Source organism: Podarcis raffonei, chromosome 7 (assembly GCF_027172205.1).
Source record: "Podarcis raffonei isolate rPodRaf1 chromosome 7, rPodRaf1.pri, whole genome shotgun sequence".
Taxonomy (NCBI): domain Eukaryota; kingdom Metazoa; phylum Chordata; class Lepidosauria; order Squamata; family Lacertidae; genus Podarcis; species Podarcis raffonei.
The window spans coordinates 47147177-47160615 of record NC_070608.1 but is presented as its reverse complement, the minus strand read 5'-3'; the positions used below and the strand labels follow the sequence as shown (position 1 = coordinate 47160615).

General features: G+C 41.9%; 1 protein-coding gene across 1 annotated transcript in view; it reads left to right on the top strand.

Moving 5' to 3' along the window:
* Positions 1-13439, top strand: part of LPIN2 (lipin 2) — a 32624-nt gene continuing 19185 nt past the window's right edge. The window contains exons 1-5 of the mRNA XM_053396451.1: positions 1-178; positions 8965-9165; positions 10963-11058; positions 11466-11767; positions 12840-12947. Coding sequence (XP_053252426.1) covers positions 8974-9165; positions 10963-11058; positions 11466-11767; positions 12840-12947 — 698 coding nt within the window. The 5' untranslated portion in view covers positions 1-178; positions 8965-8973. The remainder of the gene's footprint in view (positions 179-8964; positions 9166-10962; positions 11059-11465; positions 11768-12839; positions 12948-13439) is intronic.

Sequence of the window (13439 nt, the reverse complement as noted above, 5' to 3'; positions counted from 1 at the left end):
GCTCGCTCGCGTGCGTCACCCCCCCTCCCGCCACCTCCTCCAGCGCCGCGCGCTGGCTGCGTTTCCAGCCCATTCAGTTCATTCAACCGCCGCCTCGAGCGCCCGGTGGCTGGTCCTCGCCCTCGCCAAAGCCTCTCTCGCTCTCCTGCCTCCATCCCACGGAGGGCGGACAGTCAAGGTAGGCAAGGAGGGGGAGCCCCCCTGACCATCTCGCCAAGGCAGCCTCGGGGAACCGGGCGGCTTCGAGGGGCCACCCCGTCCCCGTCTCTCCCCCCCCCCCACTTCCTCTCCAGCTCCGCGCCTGGTCCTGAGGAGGCTCTGCTGCTACTGCTGCTGCTGCATCCTTCCTTCCCCCGCGCGCACCACGCGCCCCTTCCCAGCGTCGCCTTCGCGCCCGGGTCCCTCACCCCAAAGAGACGCCGGAGGAGCTCAGGACTCGCGGCTGCCTCCACAGCTGCGCACGGAGGAGGAGGAGGAGGAGGAGGGAGTCCCTCCGAGGTCACAGGGCGCAGCCGCGCGCCTCTCCTCTCTTTCTGGTCCCCACCCCCCTCCCCCAGCTTCCAGATAGATGGTGAGGGAGAATCCCGTTTCCCTTGGCCCTCTCCAGCCCTGTTTGCTTGCTTGCCAGGGTATCGGGGAAAAGGAAGCTGGTGGTAGGAGGTGACCCACGATCAATGCCGGCTGTGGTGCCTTCCAGCAGAGAGGGAGGGCTGGGGGTGTAATCTTCCACTGTTTGTAGCATAACTGCATGCATTGTGCGGGGTTTTTTATTGTCATCAGGGCAGTGTTTACTCAAGAGCAGCCACTGAAAGCAAGCATGCAGGTTTTTAGCGGCCCCTGATTGCAATCCTTTACACAGGGTTTGCAGCCCATTGACTTCAATGGGATGTAAAGTAAAACTGAGTATATCTGGCTTTTGGTTTTCTTAAATTCATGTGCTTTGGTTGCTTGGGTTCTGGATGTAGCTGTCTGCTCTCTGATTCAAACCTATGGTTGTAGTGCCTGTGATGCATGTAGCTCAGTGGGTTGTTAATGCTTCTGTGACCGTTAATGTATGTTGTGAGCTGGGACTCTTGTTGAACTGCTACTTGAATGAATGAATGAATGAATGAATACATAATGTTGAAATCATGCTGAAGTCTTGGTTGAGATTACCATGAAAGCCTGGCACATTATTTATGAATTTGCAACCGCTATCATGTGCTAAGACTTAATCGTACTATACCAAATGCCTAGCAAATCTTCTAAAATCTTATGCTGTTAAGTCTAAAACAGCATTTTTTGAAATAAAAAAGTAGAACCATGTGTTTTAGTCTGAGGTGTCATAAATATTGACATATTTTATCTCTTTAGCAATGGCGTATGTTAAAGAAAACTCTGATATGTTTACGCACAGTGTTAGGTCATGTTTTACTTTTACTTTTACTTCTGATAATAGGAGGTATAGCCACATATCTATATGAAGGTACTCTGGGGTCTCTGCCTGACTGCCAGAGCAATCCAAACACATGGCAGGTAGCAATGGAGCAGTGTAGCTACTGCTGCATCCAGAGCCCCATCATTCAAGTTGGCCTAGGTAGAATATGGAGGGGGAGTCACAAACTGTTCCAGGCTACGCCAACCTGGACTTGATGTAGCAATCTGGCCTGAATTGGACCCGGTGCCATCAAGTGATAGTAGTGGAGCTGGCTTGGGATTCAGTGGCTCCCAGGCTGACTGAGCCCTTTTTCTGGGGCACTCTGTTTTGGAACATTCTGCAGACTGCAATTGGTAGAAAGCTTTCCAACAGGTGGAACAGGGATATCTGTGCCAGCTGAGTAAAGCTAGTGTCACTTATTGGGCAGAGCCTGATGGAGCTGGTCTAGTCTGGGCTTTCACCCCCCTGTAGTGGATTGCAGATTTGGGTTGGTACATTACTTACTCATGGGGGGGGGAATTGACATTTAGGATCCTTTCTAATGAGCTAAAGCTCCCGAATTTGATATATATATGTAGAATAAGACATCCTGATTACTAGAAATATCTGAAAAGGGAACACTTGTACACCTCTCTCTGAAAACTGGAGGCTAAAAATGCACCCCAGATTGTTAAGGTATTTCCAGACAACCTGAAAAGGTAGAATTTGGTACACAGATAGCCTGAGGTATTTGAGTTACTTGGAAAGTTTAATAAGAAGATATTTGCACAAATCTTCCTAAAAAGAGAGACAGTGAGGGTGTCACCAGATGGTTAAAGCATTAACAGCGTGTGGGGGGTCTTCTTAAAAAGGTATATAATGCTCAGAACTCCTCATGAATACAAAAACCTGAAAATGAAAACATACACCTACTATTCAAAATAGGATATAAAGTTTGCCTTCTAATAGGGACCAACATTTTAACAAATTCAGTCTGCATATGCACCTTGGAGCTGTGGAACTTCCATTGCTTCTTCAGGTTCAATTTGGGAAAGTTCAACAAAAAACATCTGTACTTACACAGTCAAAACTTAATTTGTGAGTACTTTAAAGTCCATTTGTTAGTTCTTTGTGCCACCATGTTGCCAACAACCTGGCCTTTCTGCAGCACTCCTTTATATCACCCCCTGGCCGTCTCACAAGTTCATGTTGTGAGGTTTGAGTTTCTGATTGTAATAAAAGGTGGTTAAGTGAATTTTCCTGTGCTGTCTTAGGCAGAAGTTAATCCTGTTGAATTCAGTGAGACTTACTGACAAGTGAGAGTGTGTAGGATAATGGACTTACTGGTTTGTAAAATTTCCATCATGCCTGTTGCCATAAAGTAGTCTCAAAGTGACTTACAATAGTAATGGAATTGCCCCATTATCAGTCTTAGGATACTTTGATGGAGACACATTGCATTATTTTCAGCACAACATTGTCTGATGCTTGTTAGGAATATAAGACTTGTCTTCTTGAAGCAGATTAAATTTCCATTTTATCTTGCACTCTGTCTTTAGAATTGCAGTGATGCTGAATGAAATACACATACCCTATTGTCCTTCCCTCCCCCTAAGTTTGGTAATCAAATGCACATTGCCCCTGGATAATAAATTTTCATTCTTGGTTATTGTTAGTGAACTTCTGTGAGAAATGATGCTGATTAGTAGAGTTCTCTCTGTTATCTCTAGGATATGGCCACAGGGCTTGGAAGTCCCAATACAGGCTGGAGTTTCAGAAATCTTAAGCACTCATTACTGCTGATGTAAGGCTGCCTGTTGATCAGTTCTTCATTATGAAGGGCTGAAGCAGATATGTTATTCACACAATTAGTAATTCCCACCTCATGACTTCCATTAAAAAAAACCAAAAACTACATAGTTGCTAATTATATAAGTAAAATCACATTTACTTTGGTGCTTTTGCGGATCAGAGATATAAAACCTCGTTTATTTCTTGAGTCCTAAAGAGAGGAGAGACCGTTTAAGGCTACACAGTAAAAGGATGCACATTGGTTAGCTTTTTCTAGATGAAATAATAGTAGGACAAAACACACAAAGATTTAGTCAGTAAGGCAAAAGAAATTTCAAAACACATGTGCATCTATTTTATTTGTCCTGCGATCTTAAATGAAAACAGGCAATAATTGTGCTTGATTAGTTCTATTACAATACCCAAATGCAAGCTCATGTTTCTAGAATATGGCTTGATTGCTGACTTCAGACAATCTGGTTGTCCTACTTCTCCAACAGGCACACAGAGACTGCAATCCTGTGAACACTTTGTATGGGGTAAGCATTATTGACCACATTGGAATTCTGAGTAAAGATGCATAGGATCACATATTAGTCTGCAACACCCTCAAGTTCCTGGAAAAGAGTAAGAGGAGAGATTTGGGAGAGCTAACTTAAGAAATTCCACATTTTGGAAGCCTCCTGTATAAAAGCTGCCATGATTCTTGCCTCCTGAATCTGAACCTATGGAGGCCTTGGATGTTGTGACCTTATGGGACAAAATGGGGTGGCCACCATAGTATGGCATAGGTATATCACAATATATGTGCTTTGGCGCAGTGGTAGAATACTCTTTCCCATGGTATCTGATCCTGGGTAACCCACCAATTACCTTGCTAGAAAACTGGTTGACACAGTGATTGGATGAGATGCTTCCCACAAGTAAAAACAGTTAATTCAGGGTAAGAGGTGGAACATCATAAACACAGACCTCCTAAAAATATGTTTAGACAAGATCCTTTCTCTGGACATTAACATGGCTTCAGAAGTAGTGGACTCTGGGATGCCTGCCATATCCATACGAACATTGGCTTCCTGAGCTTCATGACAGAAAAAGAGAAGGGTTAGTGGAAACAACTAGAAAACATATACCAAGAAAATACATGAGGCTAGCATGTGTTGGGAGGTCAGCACCACTGATGAGCTCAGATGTTGTCAATTGACTGTTGTCATGCAAAGGTATAAGCACCTGTGGAGATGCTGGCTTAGTTATGCTAGAAGGATGAGAATTAAACAGTTTGCTACATTGTGAGTGGGACGCGGGTGGCGCTGTGGGTTAAACCACAGAGCCTAGGACTTGCCGATCAGAAGGTCGGCAGTTCAAATCCCCGCGATGGGGTGAGCTCCTGTTGCTCGGTCCCAGCTCCTGCCAACCTAGCAGTTCGAAAGCACACCAAAAAAGTGCAAGTAGATAAATAGGTACTGCTCCAGCGGGAAGGTAAACGGTGTTTCCGTGCGTGGTTTGCCAGAAGCGGCTTAGTCATTCTGGCCACATGACCCGGAAGCTGTATACTGGCTCCCTCGGCCAGTAAAGCGAGATGAGCGCCGCAACCCCAGAGTCATCCGCAACTGGACCTAATGGTCAGGGGTCCCTTTACCTTTTACACTGTGAGTAAGTGAGGTGAGTCTGAATGAGAATGGATGATGCTAGGGGGAAGAGGAGTCCTGCTGACTTCTAGTTTGTGCTCTCTCCCCATCTCCCTCCCTCCCTATCTTTCCACTCATTCACCTCACCTTCTGGGCACATTTACTTCACCCATGGCATTTGTCAAGAAAGTACAGCTGACAGATAGTTGGAGGAGAGTAGATCTCTGGTGTTTATGGCACAATGAGATGGGATTACAAGTGTTAAAAATTAACATGTTTTGTTATTGAAAGCCCTTCACAAGCTAACTAGAAGTGAAATAATGAAATGTGCTCAAAACATGGGTGAGCCAAATGTCTTCTAATAAAAACTTTGGCATAAAAGGGACCTTTTGGGGGCCCTTCAGTCTTTACTGGAAAAACCCTTACTATGGTTATACTCTACAGCCCCATTAGTTGCCACTTTGGTGCCATATTTTGTTTGAAAAATGAGCCACTTTATCCTAATAACAGCTAATCAGATTTGGCTGTGCGATTATGATGATCTTGGTGGCAAATGAAGCTAGTTTAGAATGTGGGCATTGTTTGGTTTGCCTTTGGTGATGTCACAGTTGCCAAATCTGACTGGCTGTGTGATGTTACAAGGAAGGAGAAAAAGGAGATTTTTGAATTTTAAAAAATGATGTCCAGCCATTCAAGGCTGTGGAGAAGCCGCTCACAACGTATTGCTGCTGTCCACCAAATGCCAGATATATGGGCTTGTGGGTTGCTTGACATGTGTATCAGGAAGTGCACCTTTTCTCTGCAGTCCATAAAAAAATGTCCTTAACAATGTGTTGGGGTATACACAAGTTATTGACCCTTTCCCCATGCATTACTTGAACCACCTAATGAGACCACAGAAGGGTTGGTTTGTTGTTTTTGTTTACATGCTGCATTTGTTTATTTGGTGCTATCACAGTGATAACAGCAATCTAACAGCAATCACCCTGGCAATACCTTGAGGTTCTTTTGTTTTGCCTTTCTGGTACAGCAAAGCAGTAATAATGTTCAAAATGTTTTTGCAGTGGTAAATAGCACTAAATCCTTCCCCCGACTGCAAATTATGGTGAAATTATCATAGTGATATTAAGCAACTTTATTTAAAACACTTCAGTGTTTCGTGCTGTTTAGTCTTCTGTTGCTTGGTTTTATTGTGTGCACCTGCTTTTTCCTATGTAACCTATCCTTGAAACACCTGGTGATTAAGGGCGGGAAAGAAATAGTATTAAATAAAGGAATAAATACCTTGACTAGGGTTTATTATAGACAGAGGAACTAGTTGAAATAGGTGGACAATGACAGGAAATTTTCAGTGTTTTCAAGAACTGTAACATCATTGCAAAAAAAGGAAAAGAAGTTGTTTCTTTTGGACTGCTGCTTGTAAGATGGTAACAAAGAAATAGCTTAAAGTATTCAAATTTCATGCAAGTGAATCTACATGTATCTGCAATGTTCTATAACACTACCACCAGCAGCATATACAAGAAGAAAGCTAGAAAGAAAAGAAAGACTTGCATTTTTTTAAACAAGGATTAAGAAATATACAAACTTTGCAAGTTTTAGTCTGAAGCAACTTTTTGGACATCTGAACACCTAGGGTGTGTGAGAGTTTTCCTATTACAGTGGTACCTCGGGTTAAGTACTTAATTCGTTCCGGAGGTCCGTTCTTAATCTGAAACTGTTCTTAACCTGAAGCACCACTTTAGCTAATGGGGCATCCCAGAGCACGATTTCTGTTCTCATCCTGAAGCAAAGTTCTTAACCCGAGGTACTATTTCTGGGTTAGCGGAGTCTGTAACCTGAAGTGTATGTAACCCGAGGTACCACTGTATTGACAAGGGCTTTGTATTATGAGAATACAATAATGAAATTGTTTATACCAGTCTGGTATTTAACCACTCGCCTAGTCGCAGTAGGCAACAAGGAAGCCACCACAGGCAGCTCACTTACCATATTTTTCGCTCTATAAGACGCACCAGACCACAAGACGCACCTAGTTTTTGGAGGAGGAAACCAAGAAAAAAAATATTCTGAATCTCAGAAGCCAGAACAGCAAGAGGGATCGCTGCACAGTGAAAGCAGCGATCCCTCTTGTTGTTCTGGCTTCTGGGATAGCTGCGCAGCCTGCATTCGCTCCGTAAGACGCACACACATTTCCCCTTACTTTTTAGGAGGGAAAAAGTGAGTCTTATAGAGCAAAAAATACGGTAATTTCTTTGCTGGGTGCAGAGGAAGCAAAGGGCACTCCTTCACACCTGGTGCAGAAACACAAGGCACTGCCAGAGGAGGAGCAGAGTGTTGTGTCTCTTCTGGCAGCCCGCAGGCCACTCACCTACATATAATTCATTTGCTACAGCAACCAGGTCAAAGACAAGAGTGATACATGCAAGGCAGGTTCTCTTCTAGACTCCACTGCCTACCTGTCCTTTTGTCTGCTGCTTTCCTTCACCTTCATCCCAGCCCCCTTCAGTTAGGTATCTGAGCTCATACCTTGCATTTTGTGACTGGATTGATTGATCTGTGATTCCATCCCAGTGCTCCACTCTTGCTCTTATTCCAGCTGCACTGTGCATAGCAGCTGACAGCAGTTGACCTATCCTTTACAGTGTGGACACACCCATGGCCATGCACCCTGCTCCACTTTTGGACTATGGGCCAGATATGAAAAACAAAAGCTAACACGAAACCAGGTAGAATAATGTCTGGAGGAAGCCATAGAAAGCTGTGGGCGCACAGAAAGAAAACCTCCTTCTTCCTGTTAGCCTGTGTTATGTCCTGAAGTGAGCAAGCATGCATCTCCTGCTTTCACCTGCCCACTGACGGAATGCACTCTGTAAATTCAGAAACAGGCAAGTGCTAAGCAGGCCTGGGATTAAGTCAGATAGGAGAAATCACATGGTCAATAGAATGAAACTAATATCATGTGACTCGGAATGCAACATCATTGCCTATCACTGTAAACAGAGCTTGCCTGGTTATCTCTAGCAGTGAAGGACAGCTGGGAAAGCCCATATAGTAAAGATACCACACACAGCTTTCTTGAGATTAGTTGTTTTTAAACTGCACCAGTATTCTGTAAGAAAGCTGAGGAAACATTTTCAAACCTTTTTATTGTAGAAAGGAATACAAGTAGCAGTCTGTTCTTATTTTAAGTGGTGCTTTAACATTGAATAAGCATTTAGGTTTTTGACATATATATATACTGGTTTACTAAAATAAAATAAAAATATTATTGTGGCTTAGAGTCAGTTTGTAACTCTTATTCCATTATCCAATGGCTTCATCAGAGTGTCGTAAATTCTGCCATGGTACAACAATATCAACTGCATATATGTGTGTGTGTGTGTGTGTGTGTGTGTGTGTATATATATATATATATATATATGCTTTATTGGTTAGCAATTTATGTATGCTTGCTCTGCTACTTGCTGCATATTTAACTATTACTTCACTCTAGCTTTTCATTACTTGAAGTTCCATAAAAGCACTTAATATGGAATGCCATTTTAATCATCTGAAAATGGAATTTTGTTTATTTTATGCAGTACTCACATTCAAATTAACCAGTTATGTGCAACAATCCAAGCTGGTTATTAGGTCATTTTAGAAACTGACTACTGAAATACCATCAGATAAAAGAACAAAACTAGAACAGTAATAAATATCTAGTTCATATAACTGGAACCAAAATTTTAAGGACTGGGCTACAGGATCATACCATCCTCCCATCTTCTGTCTATTTTCCCCTGCCCTCCTTCCTAGTTTCATCATTAGATGCTCCTAAACTTAGTATTTCACACATGTATGTAGTTTTCTGGATTCATCTACACTTCATAAGTAAACACTTGCTGATAGGCAACTGAACGTTTGAGCTATAGAGATTTATAAGTGATGTTTATCAATTCCTAGAACTGTGGAAGCTGGAAACTGATGTACTGAATATGGCATATAGAGATAAGCTGTGTGTAGGGATCATGGTCTAGAAAAGCTTCTTACACTCTTATGCTAGTGACTTGGAGAACTTTGGAATTTTCTTATGTGCAATCTTGGCTACCTTTTACTTTTTGTCTAAATTTTGATTAATCGTTTCAATCAATTTCTTCTTTGCAGCCTTAAATAATGAATTACGTGGGGCAGCTTGCAGGCCAAGTTCTGGTGACTGTTAAGGAACTATACAAAGGAATCAATCAGGCGACGCTCTCAGGATGCATTGATGTAATTGTAGTTCGGCAACAAGATGGCACATACCTTTGCTCCCCATTCCATGTCCGATTTGGAAAGCTTGGTGTCTTACGTTCGAAGGAGAAAGTTGTGAGTATTGTGAATGATGGGGACCTTGTAATGAAAACTATTCTGCAGTTTCGTCTATATAAATCTATTTTTGGAAGGGGGAAGAAAGCTGTAAAGGGGAATGGATGCATTTGAGATTTGATACAGGATGACTTGATTTAAATCAAATTTCCTACTGATACTGCATTTCTCAAACAATGGTGCAGATCTGAAATCTAAGCCACTCTAATTTATGACTAAATAGAGTATTATTAACCTTGTTGTTTCGTTAGTACAACAAAGACTTGCATCTCTTGTTGCGTGCTATATATTTTGCATGCATTTCTCTTTTTAACCTACAGAGGAGGGGGATGTCTTTAAACTATTGTAGGGCTGATCTTATGACTAGCAGCCATGAGAGTTTGTGAGGTTAAGTATGAAAATATAGGAACTGTTGACAGCAAATGCCATACATTCATTTGGATTTTGTCTGTCTGAATCTACTGTTACTCAATTTCACTGGGAAACCAGTGCCTTCATAGTAATGGGAGTTCTAGTAGAGAGGGAGGAAAACTTTTCTGTCCACTTTCTCTACACTATGCACAGTTTTATAAACCTCTCTCCCATGCTTCTCCTTTGCCATTTTTCTAAAATAAAAAGCTTCAAATAGTCAACTTTCCTCAGGCCCCTGATGATGTTAGTTGCTCCTTTCTTCATCTTGTCCAGCTGTACAAAATCATCCTTCAGAAGAGAAAACCACAACTGTGCACGGCATTCCAAGTGTGGCCACACCATATATTTATACAAAGGCATTATGATACTGGCAGCTTGATTTTCAGCCTCTCTTTTTTAATAATCTCTAGCTTTGGTGGGTTTTATTGGGGGGTATGGAAACTTCTCACTCAGCAGACATGAGTGGATGTTTTCATTGAGCTATCCATAATGATCCCTGGTTTTCTTGGTTAGTTGCTGCTAGTTCTGGCATAAAATGAATGAATCTCCTTAGTCATGTTTAGGAACTCTAGTGAAATGAACAATGAGTCAGTGTTGTTGTTCCGGATGAGCTACTCAGGAAGGTGACAAGGAATGAGTGCTTTGTCATAGATTCAGCATTAGGTGACTCTGTCCCTGCAGATCACATTTGGCTTTGGGCAGCTAGGTTGCAGCTGGGCCAAACAGCTGCTGATACATGATACAGCAATGGTGACAAACCTGGATTACTTTAAAAGTCATGGATTTAAAATTCATGGAGGATAAGGCTTCCAGTAGCTATTAGACATGATTGCTGTGTGCTACCTCCAGCATCCAAGACTGCATGCCTCTGCATACCAGTATCACAAGTAGGGAGAGTACTTTTGCTCTCATGTCCTACTTAATAGACTTACCATAGGCATCTAGCTGGCCACTTTGAGAACAGCAAGCTGGTCTGCATGGGGCTTGACCTTACCCAGCAGAACTCTTCTTAACTTCATTCTTGGCCACTGGTTCATATGAGGTATGATGCAACCTGCTTCTTTCTCACCTCTCTCTCTCAGCTTTGATGAAGGAAGTGGCTGCAGTTTCTCTTTCCTGCCTTTCTCAGTCTCTGTAACATGTGTTGGTTTATGCTAGTGGGGTTGTTAACTTCTTCCAACTTCACAAAGTTTAGATCACAGGTAATGTATGCTCTGATCAAAGTGGATAGCCAAGTACTAGAGAGTATGTCGATCATTCAGTCTTTACCCATTTGTCTCAAAGTTTAGAGGGGTGGGGATGGATAATGTAAAGAGGCAAAATATATTTTAATTTTTGTGTGTATTTTTATTTTCAAATGCTGAAAGGGTATTGTGTGTTCCACAGATTGATATTGAAATTAACGGAGAAGCAGTTGATCTTCATATGAAACTGGGTGATAATGGAGAAGCTTTCTTTGTGCAAGAAACAGAAGAAAAATTTGTAAGTAGCATAATTTAACATCCATGTCTATTCTGACATTCTGTTGTACATATTTTATGTAGTAGGGAGGAAATTATGTATTAGGAAATGAGGATTTCATATAATTACGCATTTTGAATTTAGGAGCCAGGTGTTTCTTTTCCTCACTTTTTGGACGTACATGAGTGAATACTGACATTCATATCTAAGTGACAATGAAAAGTCTTAGGTATGTCTGTTGAGTTTCTGAACATCACAAAATGGATCTGGAATTACCTGCATTTACATGGGAATTTATACATTCACTGTGATTTCAATATACTATATACTAAATTCCAATATAATTCCAATATAGTGAATATTGTAATAGTTTAGTAGTGCATACATAATGTATGTAACTGTTATTCTTGCCCAAATCATTTTTTTAGGAAAGAGTTCCTGCACATCTTGCAACATCCCCAATACCTACAGAAGACCAGTTCTTCAGAGAAACTGATGATCACTTGCTGAAATCGGGTGACAATGAACGGATGTGTCTGAGCTCAGAAATACTACAGATTGTGGAAGCAGAGCCTTTTTTCCCCTCTGGGTCAGTGAAGAAGAAAAAGCGAAGGAAAAGAAAATGTAAACAAGATGCCAAGAAGGAAGATCAGATCTCTGCTCCTGGAACTGAAGAAGGCTTTGAAATGGAAATTAGCTCAGATGATGAGAGAAGTATTTTGCCTCTGAGGTAAACTTTTTAAAACTACCTTCTTATTTGGCTAACCTGTTGCAATATAAAAAGCTCAGTAATTGTATCTGTTTTATATTTGGCAACTGTGCGAAATCCTACCAGGAAAAAAATCCCCCAGTTGTTTAAATATTCAACTACTTAATATTTGGAAATTCAGATTTGGAGTTTGTAATAACTTATATCTACTTATAAATCAGAAAAGCAGACAATAAACTAGGGGGTGGTCTATAGTAAGAAATATGCTGATATGGCAACTGAATGTTCTAGTCACACAGTCAGGCACTGATAATTACCCTTCGGGTTGTATTTCTAATGTTAAATAAGAAAAGCAAATACCTGCAATAAATATATAATTTTAACCTATATCTAAATTGCATTGCATAAGTTTTTAATTTGTAAAGCATTACTTTTGAGAACACTTAAACCCCATTTCTCAATCGGAAAATGTTTCATGTATTGTAGTTGCTGGAGACTTTCTAATTTGTAAGTCATTAAATATGTTTGCAATTTTTTTCCTGAGCAAGTCTTGGTTGTGGTGTACGAGTGCATGCACACACGCAACAAACTAGATAATCATGAAGGGTGAGACCCACAAAGAAAACACAGTCTGTCATATGGATAGGGAAGTCGGCACCAGAGTGAATGCGATCTAGTTCTCATGGTTTTCTATCCAGCCTCCATCATAACATACTACATACTATTACACATACTATTACATACTTCAGCCACTTTCTTCCAAGAAGCAAAGACTCTTTAATCCTTCCAAGCATGTGTACAATAGTGAACAGCTTTGGCATTCAACAAAAAGGAGAGTTCTTCCAAAGCCCCTGTTGCTGTTTACTCTGGGAGAAGGGGAGTTAGAGCCCTTTGCTTGTGTCTCAGCTCCTATGGATGTGAGTCAGTGGGGCTGGATCGCCAGGCCTTGCTCAAATCAGAATATGGACCATGTTGAAAAGTTGCTTACGGAATCTGTTGGTTTCTCCTCAGGTTGCTTGGAACTCTTCTGTTAAAATACATCACCAGGGTTGTTTCTTTGAGCCCCCTTTTAAATATACTCTCATCTCCCCAGGAACCCATCAGATTCTCCACCAAAGGATGAAGAGTATAAGGAATCATTGATTTACCACGCCAAGGACCATTACCCTTTATCAGATGGAGACTGGTCTCCTTTGGAGAAGTAGGTCACTTTCATGTGTCACTCTTTTTAATGTACTGAATGTTGGTGTTACAGCACATCTGGACAAACCCTGGCTCCCATGGGACTCTCCAGGGTATTCCCTGTGATCTCCAGGATGGAGAAAGAGAAGAGTTGGGCTCCTCACTCACGTCTATGGATTTTTCCAGGCTGAGGATCTGGAGCAAACTGGGGAGGGAGGGAGGCAGGAGCAGAGCAGGCTGATAGTAGTTGGAGGCTAGGCATCCCAAGGGAAGACTGACTGGCAGGGAGAGAACGCTGAATGATGGAAAGCGGGGAAGAGAGTTGGTGAGAGAGAAGGGGTGGTGGTGGTGGGGGGAATGTGTGCACCAGAAAGGATGCATAAGAGAGAAGGGAAAAGCAAATAAAGAGGTTGTTTTCTCCAGCTTTGGCCCCAACCACTGCTGATATGTCTCTCCCCCCGGCACCACATGCATTGCACATGCCCCCATGGGAATGTTGCTCTTGACTCAG